Source organism: Chlorocebus sabaeus, chromosome 3 (assembly GCF_047675955.1).
Source record: "Chlorocebus sabaeus isolate Y175 chromosome 3, mChlSab1.0.hap1, whole genome shotgun sequence".
NCBI lineage: Eukaryota > Metazoa > Chordata > Mammalia > Primates > Cercopithecidae > Chlorocebus > Chlorocebus sabaeus.
In genome coordinates, this window is record NC_132906.1 from 61,549,781 (window position 1) to 61,574,665 (window position 24,885).

General features: G+C 37.2%; 1 protein-coding gene and 1 long non-coding RNA gene across 13 annotated transcripts in view; one reads left to right on the forward strand and one right to left on the reverse strand.

The window, feature by feature from the left end:
* The window catches only part of RBM26 (RNA binding motif protein 26), a 95,871-nt gene extending 93,912 nt beyond the window's left edge, over positions 1-1,959 (reverse strand). For all 8 annotated transcript variants that reach the window (XM_073014429.1, XM_038007797.2, XM_073014426.1 and 5 more), the window contains exon 1: positions 18-1,959. In XM_073014429.1, the coding sequence (XP_072870530.1) occupies positions 18-88 (71 nt within the window). In that variant the 5' untranslated portion in view covers positions 89-1,959. The remainder of the gene's footprint in view (positions 1-17) is intronic.
* LOC119627546 (uncharacterized) lies at positions 556-21,253 on the forward strand. Of its 5 annotated transcripts, XR_005243729.2 has the most exons (5): positions 556-1,098; positions 9,582-9,816; positions 12,257-12,338; positions 14,664-14,745; positions 15,462-21,253. It is a non-coding gene; the product is annotated as an uncharacterized lncRNA (long non-coding RNA). The 5 variants fall into 5 exon arrangements; XR_005243727.2 differs by lacking the exon at positions 14,664-14,745; XR_012092596.1 differs by lacking the exon at positions 9,582-9,816.
* Positions 21,254-24,885: the final 3,632 nt, after the last annotated feature.

Here is a 24,885-nt window from a genome sequence, read left to right on the forward strand (position 1 = left end):
ATCCCCCGGATACTCACATGGGCTCGAGAGTCTTGCTGAGCCAGGACTTGAGTGCCTCGAAGTTTTCAATGATCATTTTAGAAACCATCCACAGCGGCCCTAAGGCCCGTCACACTCCTCCGCCCGCCCAGGTCGCGGCCGCTACAGCCGCCGCTGCCCCCGCCCCCTCCTCCGCGCGCCGCCCGCGTGGGCCGCGGTGGGAGGCGCCGGTGGCAGGTTCCCGCGGGCCCCGGTCGGCGAACAGCTCTGCAGGGACCGCCACAGGCCGCAAATGCACGGGATGCCAGGAGCTCCCCGTCCCCGGACCCCGGCCCGGGCTGAAGCAGCAACGGTTTGCCCGGGCCCTCCCCCTTCCCTCTTCCCCAGCAAATCTACCCAGACCGGAAGCGCGACACGCGCTTAGACCCAGGCGTTCTCCCGGCCTCGGGACCAGGTGCTTGTTGGCTACGTCGAAAAGGCAAAAGTAAAGAAAGCGAAGGCGAAGGGCAGCTCAATGGGAACGATTCAGGGGGTCTTCCTGCCTCCCAGCACCCCCAAGAAGATGGCTGCCGATAAATCTCACGATAATTGATGAAAGTCTCGCGGTGGTTCCTGGAGCCTGCTGGGAAGAGACGTAAGGTCGGCGGAGAATGCGCGGGTCGAGTGCTGTAGTTCGGTTTTTGAGTGTGTGCTTTGCTTGCGGCCTTTGTGCCTTTTTATTCTTTGCTTATCTTTATGATATAAAGAACTTGTTTCTTACAAGGAGGAAAAGACCGCTGACTTCAGAAACAGCGGGAGCCCTAGCTCGTCCCCGGTAAGACGGCAGTGGCCTGTCAGCTGGAACGGACCTGCCGGATGGATCGCTCGTTGAGAGCGTACACACCCGCGTGCGCGACACCAGGCGGCCCGTAGGTTCCAGGTGCAGAGCGCGCTATCTCGTCAATTTACCTAAGTGCCCTACCAGTACCATATTCTGTGTATGCTGTGATGTGAACGAGGTTTATAAATACAGGCTGGTCTAATGGAGCCCAACGAGACCGCCAGAGGATTAGTGCCTTGTCCAACAGTACTCGACTTGTTGGTAGAGCCCTAATGACTCAGGGATGCTCCAAGGGAAAGGTGAGAGAACCTTCACGTCTCTCAGGTAGTTTCCAGCCTGCACTTTCCCCTAGATAAAGATAAGTTTTGTTGTTTTTAAAAATGCTCTTTATTTAGAGCAAATTCAGCCCTATCTCACATCGGGAAATTATATAGTATCAAAAAAGAGAGTCTTCATATCAGCAACCCAAATAAACAAACTATTTTCCTGGGTGATCAAATAAGTTTGATTCCTGCTTGAGTTCTATTTAGATACTAGGTGGAATTTTACGAAGCGTCTACGTTCCATGAACTGTAGTGGAATGAAAATATTCACAATCTAAAGATATTTTCAGTAAGGAGATCAATGAAAGCTCTTTATGAGAGACACCCATAGGCTAAATTGTTCTTAGGAACTCTGAGTTTATAATTTGCTAGAGTGAAGTCTCCTTAAGGATTAAGTGGAAAGATTATGAACTACAAAGCAAGACATTTGTTTTAAAATACAGCATATAGAGTAGAATACAAATTAGAATCCAGCTATTGAATAACCAGGGTGTTGATTAAAGTGATTTAGCTAAGTGAAATAAACCAGCTATGAAAGGACAAATATTATGATTCTACTTACATTAAGTATCTAGAGTAGTCAAAACTCCTAGAGACAGAAGCTGGAAAGGTAGCAAGAGCAGGGGTGGAGAGGGTGCCCAGGAGAAGGGGAAATGAGGAGTTATTTTTCAGTGAATAATAGAGTTTCAGTTTAGGATGATTTAGATTCTGGAGATGAGTGGTGGTGTGTGGGTTGCACATTATGAATGTACTTATTGCAGTGGACCATATACTTAATGAAAACGGTAGGTTTTATATGTATTTTACAACAAAATTTGTTTATAAATTTAATACTGCCAAAAGTTAAAATTATATTTGTTTAGTCTGTTTGTTGTAGCCTTGCCACAGGCTGATGTCACCAATATTTTCAGCCTTATCACCAGCTATTCCATGACTCTGGTTCTCCACTTCAGCCTTCCAAAGCTTCTATCAAATACTGTATACCCCAGGTAAACTGATTTGCTCACCCTCCCTTTCTCCAAACATTTGTTCACTTTATTTTCCACAGAGAACGCTTCTACTACTTTCCCTGACTACTCAAACTTTGCCCATCCATCTCTCATACCTATCACTGTCTTATTTAAAGTCTTTTATTCTTCCTAAATAATAGCAAAAGCCATTTAATATCTTTGCCTTTTATGCTGACCTCCATCTCAGTTCATCTTCAGTTACCCTCATAATCATTGCCTTTAATAGCAATAATTCAAAAATTTGGATCTGATCATGTCACTTTCTTGCTTAAAATCTTCAACTTCCACATTATCTTTAGAATAAAACACATTATTTAACATCCTATAAAGGTTTTTTCATAAATCAGACACCTTCCTTTTTGCCTAGAAACTCCTTTCAGTGCCTTTCGGTCTTTGCTCCAGCCATCCTAAACTATTTTGTGTTCCTTAAAAGAAGTTGTTCCATGAAAAGGCCCTTTATGCAAGGTGCCCCCAGATATCAAAGGAGAAATCAAATGAACAAAGCAGACAATCCAGTTTGGTCAGTAAACAGTGTTTTGTTGGGGGTAACTTACAGACAGAAGCATGCTCTTGAGTGGCAGCAAGACAGGTAGATCTCTGCCCTGTTACTCCCCAGACCAGTACTTACGTGCCATAAGGAAAGGGTGTACGTACTCTATAGAGACATTTAAAGGCAGCCCTCCAGACAGGCAAGAATGCTATATGCATCATAGCCTGTAATTTGTGTGATAACATCAGGGTTGCTTTGTTCTTACACTAAGGACAGTAAATAAAGTAATAATCACAGGACTGGGCCTAATCAGAAGTCAGCATGACAAATTAGCATTCAAGATGGAGTAACCGTTTGTCTCCACAGAAGTGTGTCCTCTCACTAAATTGAGCCATTGCAAAATGCATTTCTCTACCTTTCATTTGATGGATTCTTCTTACACGTCAAAATGCAGTGCATTTTTGCAGTGCAAAATGCAGCATCACCTTTGGAAATCCATCCTTCACCTCCCTTATCTGAAGCAAGAGTCCCTCTGAGATGTTCTGACATCAGCCTGTGTTTGCTTCTTTTATAGCACTCATAGCTTTATTTTTGCAAGTATGTGATTATCTGTTCTTTAGTGGATTATAGCTTTGAATCCCCCGCTTCAAGAACAGCCACTAATATATACAGCCAATTCTTATTCACAGTGGTTCTGTGAATAATTCACAAATAATGAATTAGTGAATATGGAACCGTTGCTACTAGGATAAATACAGGATTAGGTTCCTTCAAGCCTCTTATCAAATGTTTGTCAACCAGCCCATAAATACCTTGCTTTATGTGTGTTTCTTTTTAAAGGCACCTTATGTAGGCAGAAAAAAATTTTTAAGGCACCTTATTTAATATAGTTGATTCATTAACATTGAACTCATAGCCAGTGGCACTATAACTTATGCTTACATGGTGTATGTATTTTCTCTTTAAAAAGAAGAGCCTTCTGGCACTTAGGCACCTAGGTAGCCTCATCACTACACTTGGGGGGCATTTTAAACAGTGAAATCACAAAAAGCTCAAAAATGCAACAATTATAGCACTAAATAGACCATGAAAAGGACACTTGTTTCCAGTGTGAGAGCTAAAACAGGAAGGCAAAGCATCCCCTTGTTTCACCAAAGCTGGGAACATGTGCATCACGTGACTCAAATTTTTTGCCTCTGTTCATGTCGACAAGTGACTGCAAAAGCTTTCCAAGTATTGATTTGGGCATTGCAAATAAATTTTAGCAAGTAGGCAAACTCACAAATACAGAATCTGCAAGTAATAAGGATCAACTCTATTTTTTGAATGACCAAAGGAAGCCCTACCACTTCCATGAAGCCTTTCCTGGCCACTGTGGCTGATAGCAATATCTTCCTCCTCTAAATTTATAGTACAGTGTTTATTATCACTCCACGGCGAGTCATTTTTGCTTCCTAGAATGCTTCTCTTCCTTAACCATTAACGTTTATCCTTCATTTATCCCTGCTTCATCTTCTTTGGCCCTGCCTTCAAAGGTAACAATTAGCTGATGTAATCATCAATTCTACTAAGAGAAGACTAAACAGCTGCCATAGACTACTTTCTCTATTCAGTAACGTACATTTTGGAATGTCCAGTATTAGGTTACCTGCTTAACATTTTCCAATACACCATGTTCTTTCAAGGCCTTATGACTTTATTAGCACTGTTCCTTTTGCCAGAATGATTTTCCTTATTGCTCAAATGCCAGTACATCAGTGATACCCTAGACAAAGGTCTAGCTCCCTACCTGTAGAACGGGAGTTAAAACATTTACTGGGAAGAGATAGTGAGGACAGATAAAAATAAAACGTTTTATTTAGTTTTCTCATCTTTCTTGGCCTTATGAGCTCTTATAAGGACTGGACTCAAGTTTATTCCTCTCTACTATCTGCTCTTAACTCTGTCTGAAACTCAAAAAATGTTTATTGAAGACACATGCTTTGTTTCAAATAGGAAGGAAGCAGAGGCAGGAGAAATTATTTCAGATAGGCAAGAGAGTGATATACCCTCTAACAGACCTATATTTCTTTATGGTTTATTACCATAAATTGCCTTCATCTTTCAGCTGCACTGATCCCAGGAATATTCTCTATAGTGTACTGAATTCCTCAGATTTTTCCAGCTGTCTTCTCCAGTTGAGTACAGTCTTACTACTTTCAATAGTGCTTTTGAAGTCTTATTTAAAAACAGTCTGCATTTCCAGTGATTTCCAGATCACAAAGAGGTTCTGTATTTTCTTCTATTTCTTTTACAGTCCATTACTCTACTTAGAATCACACTTAAGTCTTTATTCTCTCTGTAATACATCCCTGTTTGTGGTGTAAAGTGAGGATCTAGGCCATTTTTTTTTCTATAAGTCTACTCAGTTTATTCCTTCCTGTTGATTTTCTTTTTTTTTTTTTTCCCCCTGAGATGGAGTCTCTCACCATCTCCCAGGCTGGAGTGCAGTGGCGCAGTCTTAGCTCACTGCAACCTCTGCCTCCCAGGTTCAAGCAGTTCTGCCTCAGCCTCCCAAATAGCTGGGACTACAGGCGTGCACCACCATGCCCATCTAATTAGAGATGTGGTTTCACCATGTTGGCCATGCTGTTCTTGAACTCCTGGCCTCAAGTGATCGGCCTGCCTCGGCCTCCTAAAGTGTTGGGATTACAGGTGTGAGCCACTGTGCCCAGTCTCCTTCCTGTTTGATTTTTGATGCCACTTGTATCTTTCTGTTTTCATTTCATTTGTGTTCTGCTTCTGACCTATTTTTCAATTGGTCATTTTGTCTGTGACTACACCAGTACCATGTTGTTTTTATTTACTATTGTATTGTATTATAGAATATCTTAATATATAATAAGGCAAATCCCTCTTCTTTGCTCTTTTTCAAATTTAACTTGGCTAAATATTAATCTTGGTCTGGCACAGTGGCTTACACCTATAATCCCAGCACTTTGGGAGGCCGAGGCAGGCAGATCACTTGAGGTTAGGAGTTCCAGACCAGCCTGGCCAACATGGTGAAACCCCATCTCTACTAAAAATACAAAAATTAGCCAAGTGCGTTAGCACATACCTGTAGTACCCAGCCCAGAGGCTGAGGTGGGAGAATCGCTTGAACCTGGGAAGTGGAGTTGTCAGTGAGCCGAGATTGTGCCACTGTACTCCAGCCTTGGCGACAGAGTGAAACTACATCTAAATAAATAAATATGAACCTTTAGTTTTCCAAATACATAGAACAAGATGGTTGAACTTGTTAAAAAAAATCTTCGTTGAAGTTATGGATTAATTTGGATTGAGTTGACATCCTACAATGTATAGCAGTCACAGGGGTGTGCGGCTCAGATCTCCCTTCAAGAAAGGACTCACTGCCCAACTGCAAGGAGCATAGATACATGACAGCCTCCAGTTGTTAATTCTTTCTAGGTTCACCTCAGCTTTCACGTTGAAGTTACGCTATTCTCAAGGCAAACCCTCTCCCACATGCCCATCCCCAGCTCAAGACTGAGCAAGGGATAAGGACCTGCTCGATATTGGGATGGCAGAAGTATTGTCAGCACCTGCATGGTAATCTAATGGCTCTCCCACCCAATTCTGCTTCCCCACTTTCCATTTCACAGGTGCTACTCTCTAGTAAACTTTTTGCACTTTTAACCCCATCTCAGCATCCACTCCCCAGAGAACACTATAACACGAATTTAATCATCTGATTCATTCTGGTTTTGTACATTTTAAAAATCATAGTTAATAATAAAATTTTAAGTATTGTGAAAGAGGAAACTATGAACCATTTTAGCAATTTAGACTGTAAAGGCTCAAGCATGGTTTCTCTAAGGATATGATACTTAAATGGTTAAGAAAAGTGAATAATGAGTAAAAGTCATGTGAATCAAAGTAGAAACAAGAACATTCCAGCACACATAATAGCCTGTGGGATGTTCCTGAGGTAAAGAAGAGTCAGGATCTTAAGGACAGAGTGGTGGGAGGGTATCAAATTAGGGACATGGGAAATGGCTGTCAGTCAAGTTAGAGGTAAAAAAAAATTTCATGTTAAGATTTTGGAACTGGATTTTATTTAAAATAATGATGTGAAGCCATTGAAAGGTTTTTGGTGTGGCAGGATGAATTAAAAATATGAACACACCAACGCATACTTCTTTTAAGAGAGAATCTGATTAAATTTGGGAATTTTAAAATAAAAACAGGAAGCATATCGTACTCTAATATAATAATTCAAGGGTTTTTATTTTCCTAGAAGATCAAGGTCATGTTAATAAAGGGAATATAGTTTTCTTATCTAAGACTAGACACTGATGACTTGCAAAGAAAAGTAACACTTTCTGTGATATCCTTAGGTAATTCAAGAGGAAACACTTGAGCAATTACTGATGTTGTAAACTGAGATCAGAAGACATACATAGTATCATATCCCAGACCAGGCACAGTGGCTCACACCTGTAATCCCAGCATTTTGGGAGGCTGAGGAAGGCAGATCACTTGAGGTCAGGAGTTGGAGACCAGCCTGGCTTACATGGTGAAACCCATCTCTACTAAACAAAAAAATTAGCTGGACATGGTGGTGGGTTCCTGTAATCCCAGCTACTTGGGAGGGAGGCTGAGACAGGAGAATCACTTGAACCCAGGAGGCAGATGTTGCAGTGAACTGAGATTGCACCACTGCACTCCAGCTTGGGCAACAGGGCAACAGAGCGAGACTCCATCTCAAAAAAAAAAAAAAGACATACTATCATATCCCCCTAAATTGGACCAGAGCACTTCTGGCATAAAAAGCTTTTTTAAGGCCGAGTGCTGTGGCTCACACCTGTAATCCAGCACTTTGGGAGGCTGATGGGGTGGATCACCTGAGGTCAGGAGTTTGAGACCAGCTTGGCCAACATGGCAAAACCCTGTCTCTATTTTAATACAAAAATTAGCCGGGAACGGTAGCACACACCTGTAATCCCAGCTACTCGGGAGGCTGAGGCAGGAGAATCACTGGAACCCAGGAGGTGAAGGTTGCAGCAAACCAAGATCACACCACTGCACTCCAGCCTGGGAAACAGATTGAGACCCCCATCTCAAAAAACCAAAACCGAAAAACAAAAAGCTTTTTTTGCTTTTGTTTTTTTTGTATGTGTGATGGAGTCTCTGTGTCACCCAGACTAGAGTACAGTGGCATAATCTCAGCTCACTACAACCTCTACCTCCTGGGCTCAAGTGATCCTCTTACCTCAGCCTCCTGAGTAACTGGGACCACAGGCACATGACACTCATGCCTGGCTAATTTCCTTTTTGTATTTTTGGTAGACAGGGTTTCACCATGTTGCCCAGGCTGATCTCTTGAGCTCAAGTGATCTGCCTGCTTGCCTTGGCCTCTCAAAGTGCTGAGATTACAGGCATGAGCCACCACACCCACCTAAAAAGCTTTGAGAGGCAATCACCAACTCTTCAGGGGGCACTCTGTTTGTACCCATGATGAATTATGCCCCCATCTCTATAGGTGCTGTGGAACTGTTTATGGATATGGTTATGGTGGGTAATAATCATAACATTAAAAAGGTATATATACATATATTGCATGTTCACACACACAGACATGCAGACACAAAGTCTCCCATACAAACAGTCAAATGAGGACAGGTAAGTATAAATCTCAGCATCCAGAGGAAAAACATGTATGTAATATTATTAAAGATCATGTAAGTGAAATGATGTGATACTTGTGCTATCAAAATGATTTGAAATGGAATAAGGAGAGAGAGTAGAGTATCAATGAAATAAGATTGGACATGAGTTGATTGTGGTTGAAATTGGATGATGGGGATGGTTATAATTCTTTGAGCTCTTATATATTGAAATTTTCCATAATAAAAAACGTTTTTAAAAAAAATCTGTTAAGATAGAGAGACCCAGAAAACAAAAAGATATCTGGGAATGTCTAACAGACTGGCTACAACAGAAGTTTCAGGAAAGCAGAGATTTTGCCTGTCTTTTCTACAACTGTATCTCTTGTGCTTAGAGAAGTTGATAGCACGTGGCAGGTTCTGTTGTTGAATGAATGAACGTTGGAGAATAAAACCCATAACCTAGGTGACAGTCTGTCAGCTCAGACAAAGTCAAGAATCCTGGGGTTCACTCACCTGTCACACTACAAATGGCATTTGTTAGTTATTACAAGAATAAATACTTAACCACTCCAAGAGAAAGCAGATTCACAGACTTTCACCATGGATTTCATAAGTAGATATGCACATGTTTATATGCATACGATCCCACCTAGAAAGCTGCTGTTGTATCATTTCATTTCATTCCTTTTTTTTCCAACAAATATTTATTGTAGAGGTATCTCTGTTCTTCAAGCCAAAAATCAGGGGGAAAAAATCAGAAAAGAAATCTTATTTGCTTACTAATTGAAGTGTGGGAAGGCACAGATAATCTTTTGAAGAAAATTCACCTTTGCATATTGTTCTTAGTTCCTTAGCAGCCTTGGGACAAAACTGAAAAAGGTAATGATGTAAAACCTTAATTAAGGCTTTTGAAATTTGAGGCCAATTTTTTTTTTTTTTTTTTTTTTGTTGAGACGGAGTCTCGCTCTGTCGCCCAGGCTGGAGTGCAGTGGCCGGATGTCAACTCACTGCAAGCTCCGCCTCCCGGGTTTACGCCATTCTCCTGTGAGGCCATTTTTATTGGGGGTCAGAACCTAAGCCAGGAAAACAACCAATAACATTGCAATAACAAACATCAGGCATAATGAAATGCCCTTAGGAGACACTGTCGAAAGTTTTGAAGCTGCACTGTCCCATCCTCCAGACAACAAAGAGAAAAAACAGTCTGCATCACCTACAAACAATAGTACATAAGTTATGAAGAGGCTAGGTTTGGCTGCAGTAATGAACAACAAGGGTTCATTCCTCTCACACCCTGCATGTCCATTACAGGTTAGCTACACCTCTACTCCACGTGGTCCCCCTCCAGGTCCAAGACTGATGGAGCAGCCTCTGTCTGTTTGGGACATTGTCAGTCATAATGGTGGACACAAAAGAGATTATGGCAAACCATGTTTCCTCTCCTACAATTTCTGCTCACTTCTCTCCACATTTCATTGACCAGAGCAAGTCATGTGACCAAGCCTGATTCAAAATAGGCTGGAGCAAGGAGGAGCAGCAAACATAAGTGAGTTTATAATATAATCTACCATACAAGGTGAACTAGAATTTAGGAATGAGCTCACAGCCTGCATTTCATGTAACTGCCAGAGCTCAGACAGGATTTGATCCTTCCTTCCCAGAAGAAAGAGTTGACTCCCTTAACAGCATCAGCTGGACCAATTCCTGGCTGTGGAAGCAACGTTCATCATGTGTTTTCATAGTAAATGAATAGTAAACATAGGAGGTAGAACAAATTACACTGCCACATACCATAGCCACTACCAATGTGTGGCTGTTGAGTTCTTGTGGCTATTTGGAATTGTGTGCAGTAAGTATAAAATGTGCACCAAATTTCAAAGCCTTAGAAAAAACGTGAACAATGTTTTTCATGTGTTGTTCCTCAACAACAAAAAAGTAAAATATCTTCATTTTTACATTAATTGCACATTGAAAGAATAATATTTTGGATATATTGGCCTATAAATATGTTAAATAAAGTATATTATTTTGTTATAATTGTTGCTCAGGCTGGAGTGCAGTGGCACAATCTCTGCTCACTGTAACCTCTGCCTCCCAGGTGCAAGTGATTCTCCTGCCTCAGCCACCTGAGTAGCTGGGATTACAGGCAGCTGCCACCACGCCTATCTAATTTTTTTGTATTTTTCGTAGACATGGGGTTTCATCATGTTGGCCAGGCTGGTTTTGAACTCTTGTCCTCAAGTGATCTGCCTGCCTCGGCCTCCCAAAGTGCTAGGATTACAGACGTGAGCCACCGCGCCTGGCCCTCACCTTTTTATTACTATTTTTTATTTAAAAGCGTAGCCCCTAGAAAACTTAAAATTACATATGCAGCTCACATATTTTTGTTGGACAGTGCCTTCCTAAAAGCTAAGAACTTTTTCCTTTCATGTGAAATAAAGGAGAGGAATAAAGAGCTCAGTGTTTTAATAGAGTAACTCTTAGTCCTCTTACTCTGTACTGCTTTGGTATATTTTAGAATGCTTCTGTGAAACTACTACTGAAAACACCATTGGCATTTGTTCAGTTTGGGAAGCTCAGGTGTGGTAGGACCCAGGGAGGGAAGAGTACCTGCAGGGGGACCAGCCAATACTGAGAGCAAAGTGCGGGCCACCACCCTTCCTTTTGTAAACTATTAAGTAATAATAAACACTTACCAGCAGATGAATTACTGGATAGAGATGAACACTCACCAGCAGTGTGAGGCCCCATAGCTTCTCTGATCTCTCTCACCAGAGAATATTAAGAGGTATACCCGTTCTAGTTCAAGAGGGAAAAGCCTTCTACAGCTGGCTTAGATGAGTAAGGGAAGGCTATAATTACATTTGTATGGAGTGTATATGGGGCCGGGGGGGGGGGGAGTAGCCAAGAAAGATACTATGGGGGTGGTAGAAGAAGGAAACAAGAGAATATTGTAATGGTCCATGTGAGATGTTGGAAGTTTGAACTAGAGTGTTAATGGTGTTGATATTTTCAAAATGATAGACATTATGTGTCTATCATTTAAAAAACAACTATTCAGCTCTATTAATTGAAGATCTGCTTTCAGCCACCATTCTTTTCTCTTTACAGGCAAGCAAGAGTTGTTTGTACTCACTGTCTCAGCTTCCTCTCCTCCCATCACTCCAGTTCAGTATGAACTAGTTCTGTCTCCACCATTTTACCAAAACACTTCTTGCCAAGGTTATCAGTGATTTGCTTTTCACTGACATTGACTAAATGTAATGTCCACATTTAGTACTGTGTTATTTGACCAAATATAACATTTGACAACATTGTTCACATTTTTTTCTTGAAACGCTTTTTTCCCCACTATTTTTACTGTATCACAATCTTAGTTTTTTTTTCGCCCTGATTTTTCTGAACCCTCTAAAGTATCCTTCTTGAACTTCAACCACACTTCATATGGATGTGCCTTGGAATTCCTATTGGTCCTTTTTTCAATCTAAACATGATCCCCAACCCATCTTACCTATTTTTACTAGTTAAACTCCTCTCTCCATGCTGATGTTTCCCAAAGGTCATTACTTGGATGTTTTCTAGGCATTTCAAATCAGTCTCCAAAACTAAACTCATTATCTTCACTAACCAATATTTTGCCCGTTTCCTGTGATATGTCACTCATAGAAAGCCACTATGATCCAATTGCTCAAGTCAAAAATCTAGGTATCATCCTTCTTCTTTTACCACTATCCAATTAATATCCCAATTAATAGCTATTGAGTCTTCCTCCTAGGCATACTGCTCATTGTCATTCAACCCAGATGATACACTTCAGCCAAAGAAACCCATTCAAGCCCCCCTAAACATGTAAACCTTTATTGGCTTCCCATATCCCAGGTTAAAGTACAAATTTATTAATTGTAATACTTAATTGAAATTAACTGTGTTTTATGGTATTAAGCACTGTTCTAAATGCTTTACCTTTATTTATACTCACAATTTAGCATTCCCAGTTTACAGCTGAGGAAATTAAGCTTCAAGTTGCCCAAGTGTATAGAATGAATCAATGGCAGAGGTTGAACTCAGGTCAGTAATCACCACCACATCCTTAACCACGTGCTTTCTTACATCTTTCATTAATTGACACCTGCCTAGCTTTTCAGTTTCTCCACTTTTTACATTCTACAATGGTGTCATACCATGTATCTGCAGTTCCCAGAATAGTACTGTATTATGCAATAGACGAACTGGTATATGCTGAATAAATCATCAACACAGGGGCATGAATATATTTTTAGAGTATTTATTTTTTAAATGATGAGAACATGGGAAAAATCAGAAAGACTTCCCTACATGTAATTTTATAGTTAGCATTATTTTTATTTTGAATTTCAAGTGAGAGAGCACTATAATATTTTGGTGCATAGAGACTGTAAATTCCTTAATCTATTTCTACAAACAAGCCATGGTGTCCCTCATTGTGTTCTTTGCACAAAGAGCCCCTTCGGTTTAGAACATTTACCATGCCCAACCCTATCCTTCATCTAACTCCAGGACTTACCTTAAAAGTCACTTTCTCCAGGAAACCTTCCTTGACTGGGCTGAGTGTTCACAGTGTTTATCTCTGTTACAATTACATCATGTTGTATTATTAAAAGATTAGGTTCCTTGAAGGCAAAAGCTTTTTTTCATCCACTGTTTTATTCCCAAAATCTAACATAGGATAGATGATACCTTTTTAAAGTCTATCACTTTTTTCCTACATTATAATTACCATTTTTGAAATGTTGATTGACACTTGTCTGACTCTCAAGGTGCCATGAAGTGAAATATTAGTCCACAAGAAAGGCGGGTTTTTTGTTTTTTTTTTTAAACGGACTTTCTTTGATATTTGTAAATCTCCCAGAGAAAGAGGAAAAAATAAAATGAACTAGTTTAAAAAAAAAAAAGAATTACAGGGTTTTTGTTTGTTTTGCATTTTAAGGAGCTAGAAAGGTAGAGGAGGCTAAAAGCCGTCTCTACTCATATTTCCAAGCACCTGACAAATTTCTACAGTAATGTCCTCTTAATTTGCTCACACTTCCCATATTCAGAGCTTTGAGTAGCGTCCTCCCACATTGATTCTGGATTTGTCCAAGTGATTTGCTTTACTAGTGAGATTAAGGTAAATATTATGAGATAAAAATAAATGTGATGCAAGCAACAACTAGAAAAGTGCTTGAATGCTGAGGCTGCCATGTGATGAGGTCCCAGTAAGATCCAGCCTGACAACCACCAGGCATGTGAGTGAGACCAGCCTAAACCAACCCACCTGCACAGGTAGTGCAAACCAAAACAACTCCCCGGCAACTCACAGAATGGTGAAAAGTAATAAATGTTTTTAAGCCACTAAGCTTGGGGTAGTGTACATTGATACAAAGCCTAACAAACACACACTGAGGCTCGCGACCTCTGTTGACATATATTTTTCTTATAAAACAGCTTGTACTTCCATTCATTCAACCAATATCCATAGTCAATTTACTTATATAAGAATAAATTCTTTTTTAAAAAATGAAATTAAAGTAACTCATTGCATCAAAGGAAATGCTGAATAGGCTTCCAAGGCAACAGCAACCATCAAATCTCTAGGAATCAGAGCTGCCAAAACTTGTTCAGTCATGGGCTTTTCCTATAGAATGCTCCTGCATTCAGCTGACTCAATAACAATCACCCAGCCTGGGTGTTGAGATACAAATTATCAAGATAGAGAATCTATTTGACTTTGCTTAAGTATATGCCTATCACTTTGAGTAAAGAAGAGGGAGTTATTACAAATAGAAGTTGGGAGATCACTTGGCATGCTAAAAGTTGTGACTATAATACTTTAACAAGAACCAGATTCTAATTCTTTTTCTTTAATAAACTATTTAACTTTTTGCATGTAATTTTCCAGAAGGTAGATACTAATTTATATGAGTTGGAGAGCTGTATGTTTGAAAGACAAATTCAAATCACAAACAGACATACAAGTACACAAAACACCAAAACAAACCTAGTGCAAATTATCATTATAAGACCTTCTGGGAGCTGAAAAAGCAATAATGATCTTACGAGGTCTTGCTTGGGTTTTTCCATCAACTTCAGATTCTTTAGATTCACACTGTGTTCTGTTTCCTCTGAGTTTCCCTAACCCTTACAGCCTCTACTCCCTTCTTCTTCTTGTGACTTCTTCTAATACTTAACTGACCAGCTACTTCTTTATATGATTTTATTTTTGCCAAGTAAATTTTAATCTGTTTCAGATAAGAATTCAGTTTTTATTTTTTGTATCCTTTTATATGATTAGTATTTTATTCAATAACTGTTTAAAAGTATAGAAACTGAATAGAAGTTTAAGAATAACCTAATTTAGTATCTTCATATTTACAGATGACAAAATTGGGGTCTGGGCATGTGCAAGGACTTTTCCAAAGTCAGCTGGAAAGCTAATAGAAGAAACAAGTTACCTGCTGTAAGACCCAGAGCCAGATTCAATTCAAGCTTTGTTAATTGACAGAATGTGATAGCTATTTAATTCAGGCTTTGTTAACTGACAGAATGCAATAGCTATGTAATTAAAAATAGACAAAATAGTAAAATTAAAAAGCTAACCACAAAATAGCAATATTAAATCACATTATGCATTAGTTCATTTCCTCAATATTTGGGCTATAAATATATGAATATGTTAACAAAAAATGTAAAATAGAATGTCTCTAATAAAGGATACAAATAATAGATACAAATGGCCTTGGACATTTTGGTAATTATGATTTGGTAGGTATGAGAGGCAAAATACACAAGACTGTTGGTCCTCCTCCTTTTTTTAGTATATTTTTCCATTAATATAAAGCTAGGAGAAAGTTTTAAAAGGTTTATAGATGGCCCAAAGGCATGAATACAATAAATGCTGGCCTTCATTTGTGCTTTTTCATGAAAAATATTTAAACTGAATAGGAAAGAAATTATTACACGAGATTTGTTCTTTCATTTTCTCAAATAATGGATGTCTTTAAAACCTTTTTACCTAATTTTATTGACTTTGTTTTACTTTTTGGCAATAAGATTACTATCTCATATATGTGTGTGTGTGTATATATACATTATATTATATATATATATATAAAAAATACAGGAGATTCTTGAAAAATAGCAACTTAGCCATAATTCCCTTTCCCTCTCTTCCAGCTCTAAGACATTTGCCTCCCTTGAGCCAAATCCTTGCCAAGGCCTATAGGAAGGTAGGAGAAGGTGGGACCTTGACCTCTGTTGGGGACTCTGCTATGAGAAGTTGGTCCACGACTTGCTCCCCAATGGATTAAGCAAACAAATGAAGAACAGTGGTACTGGTGGCTTCTGAACCTCCTTAATCCTCAATAGAGTTTGGTTTTCACAGACCTCTGGGAAGACACCCTTCCTTCAACAAAGTTGGTATGGCACCATATGAGAGAGTCTTAGATTTCATTGACTCCCAAAAGTCCAAGAAGTTTAATGGGGATAATGAGTATTCCCTGCTCATACTAGTTATCTGTTGCCATCTAATAAATTACTCCAAACCTTAGGGGCTTACTTAAAGCAACAAACATTCATTACATCACAGTTTCTGTGTGTCATGATTTCAGGAGCTGCTTAGCTGAGAGGTTCTGGCTCAAAGTCTCCTGTGAAGTTGCAGTCAAGATGTCTGCTGGGACCCCAGTCATTTGAAGCCCTGTCCGGGTCAGGAGAATCTAGGTCCAAAATGGCTGTTGCAGGAGTCCTCATGCATACCATGTGGGGCTTCTTCATAGATGTTCGAATGTCCTCATGGCATGGCCACTGGCTTTCCTCAAAGCAAGCAGTCCAAAAGAGAGTAAGATAGAGCCCACAATGTCTTTTATGAATTAGCCTTGGAAGTCTAACACAGTTACTTCCACCACACTGATTAGTCATTAGGTACAGCTCACATTCATGGGGAGGAAAATCAGGGCTTGTCTTTAGATGGAAGATGTGTCAAAGAATTTGTGGACATATTTTAAAATCATAGCACTACTGTTGATGTAATAAGTCCGTGACTCCCCCAGGAGTCTCACAGAGAATTGACTGCTTGCCCACATATACTACCTTTGTGGGTAGAGACTCCAGTAGTGTGCTGGTTAATGTTCAACCAGTGGCTTTCTATAAAACAAAATGTATGGATACATATATATGTTCTGTTTTACTGATATGAAGAATGTGTAGCACAGAATTTACAAATAATAAGATATACAGTATTATTTATTGTAAATTCCATAGAACCTATTGTTTTTCACAAAAGGTTTTAGTTTATTTTTCCCAAATGCTTGTATCGGTAACATTTTCCATATCACTTTTTTTATGTCCAGACAATCAACAAAATAGTGAAAAAGCCCAGCCTTGTAGCATTTGCCAGTTATTGTGTAAATGTCCCCACCATGGTGGATTTCGTTACCACTATGAGATCACAGAATGCAGAATTGGAAAGAGATTCACAGCAGCACCCCATTATACTATATTTTCACCATACAAATGCAGTTGATGTAAATTAGCTGAGGAGCATAAATAATAATAAAATGAAGTTAAATAATTAGGAAATGATTTTGAAAATTGTGTTGGTTTTTAATATAAGTAAGTTTATATGTCAGCTTTAATAAAATCTGTCTGTAACAACTAGCTTGAAGAATTCTTGAAAAATTAATAATCAGCTCTCATAGGCTAGTGACAACTGGCTTCAGCACACCGCTGACTAGAAACACCTTTGCCTTCTACCACATGTGGAATTCCCAGTATTTCAACAATCAGAATTGAGCTTTTGAGCAAACCAAGAAAAATAGCATCGTATGTAAGAGACAGCAATTTGAGAGAGGAATATCAGTCAGAAGAAACAAGGGGAAAGTAGAACTTGTAAAAGAGAGATGAAAATTTGAATTTTTTAAAAAGGCATCATTAAGCAGATTTAAGTACAACACAAAAAGTTAAAGAATTTAGTAGATAAATAGAAGGATGAGATGATCACCACTGAGACACAGATCAATGATCTGGAAGATAAAAACAAATCATAAAAATAAAAGTATCTTGAAATTTTGCAAAGTACATCATAAATCAATGCATCAGGGATTATGTGTCATGACAAAAAATTTTATAGATACTCAGAATTATATGTCACTGCTTACATGCAAATATTTTCTATTTTTCCTAGCTTTAAAATATGCATATGGGCCAGATGTGGTAGCTTATGGCTGTAATCCCAATGCTTTGGGAGGTCGAGGTGGGCAGATCATTTGAGGTCAGGAGTTTGAGACCAGCCTGGCCAACATGGTGAAACTCCATCTCAACTAAATACAGAATAATTAGCTGGGCGTCACGAGCATACCTGTAATCCCAGCTACTCTGGAGGCTGAGGCACGAGCATCATCTGAACCTGGGTGATTCTGCACTCTACTTGGGCTCTGTCTCAAAACAACAACAACAACAAAAACTATGGTATTTTTAATGAACTAAATATTAATATACTAACACAACATAGGTTTTATGATTACTGCAATTCAAAAGTCATAATAAATTTTAAAACTAAAATCCTCCTGTACCTGTTGTGGTGCATGCAGAAACTTTTCCTGTTCAACACACTTATGTATGTGGCACTATATAGGGATATACCAAATAGCTCAGGTACATAATAAATACAACTTTAAAATTTATATTGAAATGCTAATCTTACTTGCCAATATTAGTGGCACATTAGCATAATTTAACTTTTACAAAATTATGGAAAACACAGTTTAAAACTATTCTTAATATTAGCAAATTGCATTAATGGCACGTACCATGTGCCAGTTTGTTTCCAAATAAACAAAATGTACCTTGATATGCCACTTCGGAGCCAGCAGAGGGAGCTCATACTTTTTTATTGTTTTCAACTTACTAAAGAAAATCTTTTAAAAGCTACTATGTTATGACCAATGAGTACCAAGAAAAAAAGACAAAAAAAAGCTGCTGGATTCTGAAAAATAATGCAGTTGTAATTTAAATAATGAAAATGTATTAGTAAACAAAACACTTCATACTTTAGGTTGAAATAATAAATCCATTCTAAATAAAAAGATACTAGTGATATTTTATGTAAAAATGCCAATTAAAATTACATACTTTCAAGTTATTTTTCTTTTTCTTTTATTATAATTTTTTTAGAAACAAGGGTGTCACTCTGTCACCCAGACTGGAGTGCCGTGATGTGATCATAGCTCACTGCAACCTCAAACTCCTGGGCTAAAGCCATCCTCCTGCTTTAGCTTTCCAAGCAGCTAGGACTACAGATGCATTCCACTATGCCTGGCTAATTTTAAAAATTTTTTGTAGAGACAGGGTCTTGCTGTGTTGCCCAGACTAGTCTCAAACTCCTGGCTTCAAACAATCCTCCCACCTCAGCCTCCTGAGTTGTTGGGGTTACATGTGTGAGCCACTGCACTCATCTGCACTCAGCTATTCAGTTTGTTTTTCCAATAGCCTTTACTTAAAAAAAAAAAATGTTTGTAACAGAGATTTCTGGAGTAAACTAAAATGGAAACCTTCCAGCTATAAGCATAAAATATAACAGATAAAAAATGACAAATATGACACACTTCAAATTTAGTTATCACACATGAAGTTAAACACATAATTTAAATACGTTCCCATTCACTCAATTCTCAGCCCCTCCAAAGACGAGATAAATGCCATTATTAGTTTCTTTTTCTTTTTCTTTTTTTTTTTTTTTTTTTTTTTTGAGACGGAGTTTTGCTCTTGTTGCTCAAGCTGGAGTGCAACAGCGCAATCTAGACTCACTGCAACCTCCATCTCCTGGTTCAAGCGATTCTTCTGCCTCAGCCTCCCGAGTAGCCGGGATTCTGTAATCCACCACGCCCAGCTATTTTTTTGTATTTTTAGTAGAAATAGGGTTTCACCATGTTAGCCAGGGTGGTCTCAAACTGCTGACCTCAAGGGATCCACCCGCCTTGACCTCCCAAAGTGCTGGGATTACAGGCATGAGCCACCACATCTGACCCATTATTAGTTCCTTATGTATCCTTTCAGAATTTCTTTATTAATATACAGACATATATGAACATAAAATCTTATTCTAATCAAATTTTTCTTATGCAAAAATAGCATATCATACACACTATTCTGTATCCTGCTCTTTTTACTAATATATATTGGAAATATTAGCATAAGTCTATAGTAGAGACCTTACTCCTTTTTTTTTTTTTAGGTGTATGTAGTGTATAGCAGACAAATTGTAAGAATACACAGTAATTTATCTATTCCCACTTAATAAATTTTTTCAGTTGTTTCCATTTTCAATTACAGAAAATTCTCCAATAATGAACTTGTATATATTTGCCATTTTCTACATGTGAAGACTATGTGTGTGAAGGATAAAGTCCCAAAAGTGGGATTGCTAGATAGAAGGACATAAGCATTTGTAATAATGATGAATATTGCCAAATTACTTCACTATGAAAATTATAGCTACTTATACTCCCTCAGGAGCAATATGTCTATTTCCTCACAATATTGCCAACTGAGTCTTATCTAACTTTTGATGTTAGCCAGTCTGATAGATGAAAAATATATCCTCTAAGTATAATGTACTATTCTTATTATGAGTGAGTTGAACATCTTTAGAATGTGTCAAAGCCATTTGTATTTCCTTTCTGTTAACCTTCTGCTCATATTTTTTGCTCACTTTTAGGATCCTTTCCTTGTTAATTTGTAGAAGGCCTTTATTGAGTAGGGAGATTAGCCCTTTGTGATATGTGTTACCACTTTGTTAAGTCATTTGTCTTATGATTTTTATTTGGCATGCAGTTTTCATATATACGTAGCCAAATTTGTCAATTTTGTTTAATGCCTTTTAGATGTGGGGTCATAGAAAAGCCACCCCTAACCCCATATAATAAAGAATTCTCCCATGTTTTCTTCTAGTATGTTCATGTTTTATTAAATTTTCATTGAAATATTTAGATTTGGACTTTATTCACAAATAAAGTACAGTGTGAGTTAAGGATCCATATCTGTTTTTCCAAATGGTTACCAAAATGTTCCAGTACCACCTATGTCAAATAGCAAATTTTCTTATGCTTCTGATTCTATTTCTGTAATTTTTACTGTAATCATTGGTGCTTATATAATTTATTTTATTGCTCTGTAATTCTGGTCCTTCTTCATTGCTCTTCCTTTTCAGAGCTTTCCTGGCTATTTGACTGTTTATTTTTCCTATGAGCTTTAGGATCGAACTGTGTACTGAAAACAAAGTTGATATTTGTTACTTGCTTTTTATTAATATTTTAAATAAAATTTGTAAAAATGTATACATATAATACTAATTCTTTTCTTTTTTTAAATGTCTTTCAGAGGCAGTTTACAGTTGTTTATATACATATATTGCATTCTTTTTAGTTTTATTTTTTTGTTGCTATTATAAATTGGATTTTTAAAATTACATATTATATTGTAATATGTATATAAGAAAGCTCTTTATTTTCTACCTCACTACCCTACTGAATTTTTCTATTCTTATTTTGGATTTTCTGTGTACTAATAGTAATACTAATAGTGATAGTTTTAAATTCTTTCCAATTTTGTACCTCAAATAGATTTCTCTTGTATTATTTTTTCAGTAGCTAGACTACAATAATAATTATAGCGATGAGAGTTGGCAGATTTGTCTTGTCCCTGGCTTTAATGAGAAATGATTATAAAGTTTGATCACAATTATGATGCTAAATTTTGGTCAGGGATAGGTAAAATTTTCATTTTAAGGAAATATCAATGAATTTCTGTTTCATTAAAATTTTTTAAATAATAAGTAGTTGTTGGATTTTGTCAAATGCCTATTCACCATCTGTGGAGGTCATTATATGATTCAGGATTATGTTATTTTTCATTGTATATGTATTAATATTATATGTACTAATAAAGACCTGTGAAAGTTGTCAGAATCAAAATGGGAGTTAATTTGTGTTAAAACCCTGACAAATGGAGTCAGGGAAGGCCGTGAAGGAAGAGTTGTCATGCATGAATGCCTGACAACAAGAACTATCACAAAAGACTGCAAAAAACACAACCTTGCACAAAGGGCGTTGCAATCTTACACACACAAAAATACTTCCGTGAGGTTGTCTGCCCAGCAACTCACAAAAGACTGCAAAAAACACAACCTTGCACAAAGGGCGTTGCAATCTTACACACACAAAAATACTTCCGTGAGGTTGTCTGCCCAGCAACTGCCTGTCCAGTCTCAGACTGGTATCACTCTTGTTATCGATCCTTGTAGCCAAGGATAATTATCTCAAAACAATTATTTAATCCTCCTCATTTTTCCTTTAAAAAAAACCTTTTTCTTTTTTTAACTCCTTGAATACGCACATAGTTTACTGTGGCACATGTATTCCCATTGCAATATCCATTCTCTAATAAATAGCATTTTGTTTAAAAGAGAGCCTCTCTCTATATTATTTAGTTTGACAACTCTAATATTGAAGCTTCTTGCATTATTGGAATAAATCCCAAATGGTGATAGTTTTTTTTTTTTTTTTTATTGCCATCCTGGGTTCTCTTTGATTATCATTTGTTTAATATTTTTGTACCAGTATTCATGTAGATCAGTATACAGGTTTCTGTGCATTTTTTCAGATAGTGAATCAGTATTTACTCACTTTATAAAAATGAACTCAGTAGTTTTTTTTTTTTCCTTGCTCTGGAACATTTTAAAACAGCACTGGAATTATATGATCTTAAAAAGTTTAGTTAAATTCCCCTAGAGCTGTCTGGATCTGGGCCTTTTGAAGAGTTAGGTCTTTACTTCCTCTATTTCTCCTGTGGTAGTTGATCTCTTTAAAAGTTTTCTATCTTCAGAGTTCAGCTTTCACAAATAATTTTCCTAGAAAAATACTTTTTTTCAGGTGTTCTAACATTTTGGCGTAGTTTTAAGCAAGCTTGTCTCATGATTCTAAGTTCTGTTTCTTATTTTCCCCTTTATTTTGTATTATTTTTTCATGATTATCTTAGCTAGTTAACTAATTTTTCAAATTACTCTATAACTGTATTCTTGAGCTCTACTTTAAGCTTTCTAACTCACCAATTTTTGTTTTTATCTGTGTTAGTTCCTTCTGTTTTCCTTTGCTTATTTTGTAATTCCTTGTCAATCCTTTGAGTAAAATGCTTGATTCATTTATTTTCATTTTTATTTCTACAACCATTAATGCTAGACATTTTTTTTTCAGAATTGCTTGAGAAAATTGTTTTAAAATCCTAGTTAAGCTTGCAACAAAGAAAGTACTATGCCACTAATAACAGAAATGAAAAAGAAAATTCAAATCAGAGTCATAAGGGCATGAGCTGAGGCTTCTGGCAGCCATGGTAGGGAGGAGGGAATATCTCATAAATCAAAACTTCAAGCCTTTACTGATGTAGGTTTTTAGTCTTTATTTATATTATCTGTGTATGTATACATATTATGAAAACTCATTCCAGAAAACTGGACTAAAACTAGGTTAGTGATATATCTGGCCTGGATACTTTCAACACTTCAAAATCAGGACACAATGGAATTCCAGCAGAGAGAATGTGATCCAACCAGGATCACCTCCTATTTTAAAAAATTACGTTTCTATAAATACAATAGAGATTTAAAACAGCATAAAAATAATCTTACCTCATGCCAAGATATTCGAAAATTTAGGTGAAAAGGACAATTTCCTAGAAAAATTGAGGAAAAATTAGAATTCTGAATAGAACTAAAACTGACTAAAAGATTCAATCTGTAATTAGAAATCTATCCACCAACTTACTCTCTGTGACACAAATGCAATTTATCCAATATTCACTTTATCATCGTTAAAATACCATCCTTCCATGGCAATGGAATGTTTATCTGAGCACATTACACTTAATAAGCGTGACAAAAGAGTGAATAAGCCACTATGATATGTAGAAGTGTTATGATTATAGTTTTGTTGTCATTAACGTGAGTTCATTATTTATTTATATTATGTCTTGATAAAATTTACATATAGTGACATGCACATATCTTAAGTGTACTATTCCATGAGTTTGAACAAATGACTGAGAAAGAAAATACAGAAAAATACTATCACCACAAAAGTTGCCTCATACTCCCTTTACAGTGAATGCCCACCCCTCCACCCATAGACAACCACTGTTCTAAAATAGAATCATACAGTATGTACTCTTTGCATAAACTTTCTTTCACTCAGCATTGTTTTAGAGATTCATCCATGTTGTATATATCCATATTGCATTCATTTTTATTTTTGAATAGTCTCCATTGCATGAATATACCAACATTTTATCCATGCTCTTGTAGATACTGTTTTGCTTTAAGAATTAAGAATAAAGCTGCTACAAGCCTACAAGCATTCTTGTACATATCTATTTATACATATACATTTTTATTTCTTTGGTGTAAGGTTTAGTTTACATTTATTTGAAAATACGTGTATTTCTTATTTGTGAAGGATCTTTTCCATGGATATAAGTTGCATAGTAATTTTCTTCCAGCCCTTTAAAAATGTCGTGCCACTGTCTTTTTGGTCTCCCTTGTTTTTGAAGAAAAGTTGGCAGTCACTCATACCATGATTCTCCTATATGTGATGTGTCATTTTACTCTGGCTGCATTCAAGATTTTCTTTTTCTCTTTGATTTGCAGCAATTTGATTATGATATTATTTTCTTCATATTTTTCTAGTTGAGGTTGTCTGAGGTTCTTGATTTTGTACACTTATATTTTTTAACAAATTATTAAGTCACATATTTTTTCAGGTTCATTCCCACTTGCTTCTCTTTCTAGAAATCTGATTTACATATATTAGATTTTTTTCAATTGTCTCACAATACCGTGAGGTTTTTTTTTTCCAGCTTAATTTATATCTTTGTTGCTTTCTGTTTCTCAGAGTAGATAATTTTGATTGCTGTATCCTCAAGTTCAGTGACTTTCATCATCTCTAAACTGCTGTTAAGCCCACACAGTATTTTTTAAATTTCAGATATTATTTTTGTTTTTTTCTCTGATATTCCCTATTTGTTCAATCATTATGAGCATATTTTCTCTTATATCCTTGAGCACAGCATAACAGCTGCTTTAAAATCCTCTGCTAATCCCAACATTTGAGTCATCACGAGGTTGGTCTTCACTGATTACCTTTTCTTGTAAGTATGGCCTATAGGTAGTAATTTTCTATGTGTTCTTGTAAAAATCATATTGTAGAGACTTTGGATTCTATCATATTTCTTAGATTATTATAAATTTTTAAATTAATAAACTTTATTTATTAGAGCAGTTTTAAGTTCACAGCAGAATTGATCAGAAAGTTCAGAGACTTCCCATATACTCTTGTCCCCATACATGCACAATCTCCCCAACTATGGACATTTCACACCATATTAGAACATTTGTTAAAACTGAACTTATACTGACACATTGTTATCACCCAAAATACATAGTTTACAGTAGAACTCACTCTTGCTGTTGTACATTCTATGAATTTTGACAAATATATAATGACATTTATTCACCATTGTAGTATCACACAGAACAGTTTCACTGCCCTAAAAATCC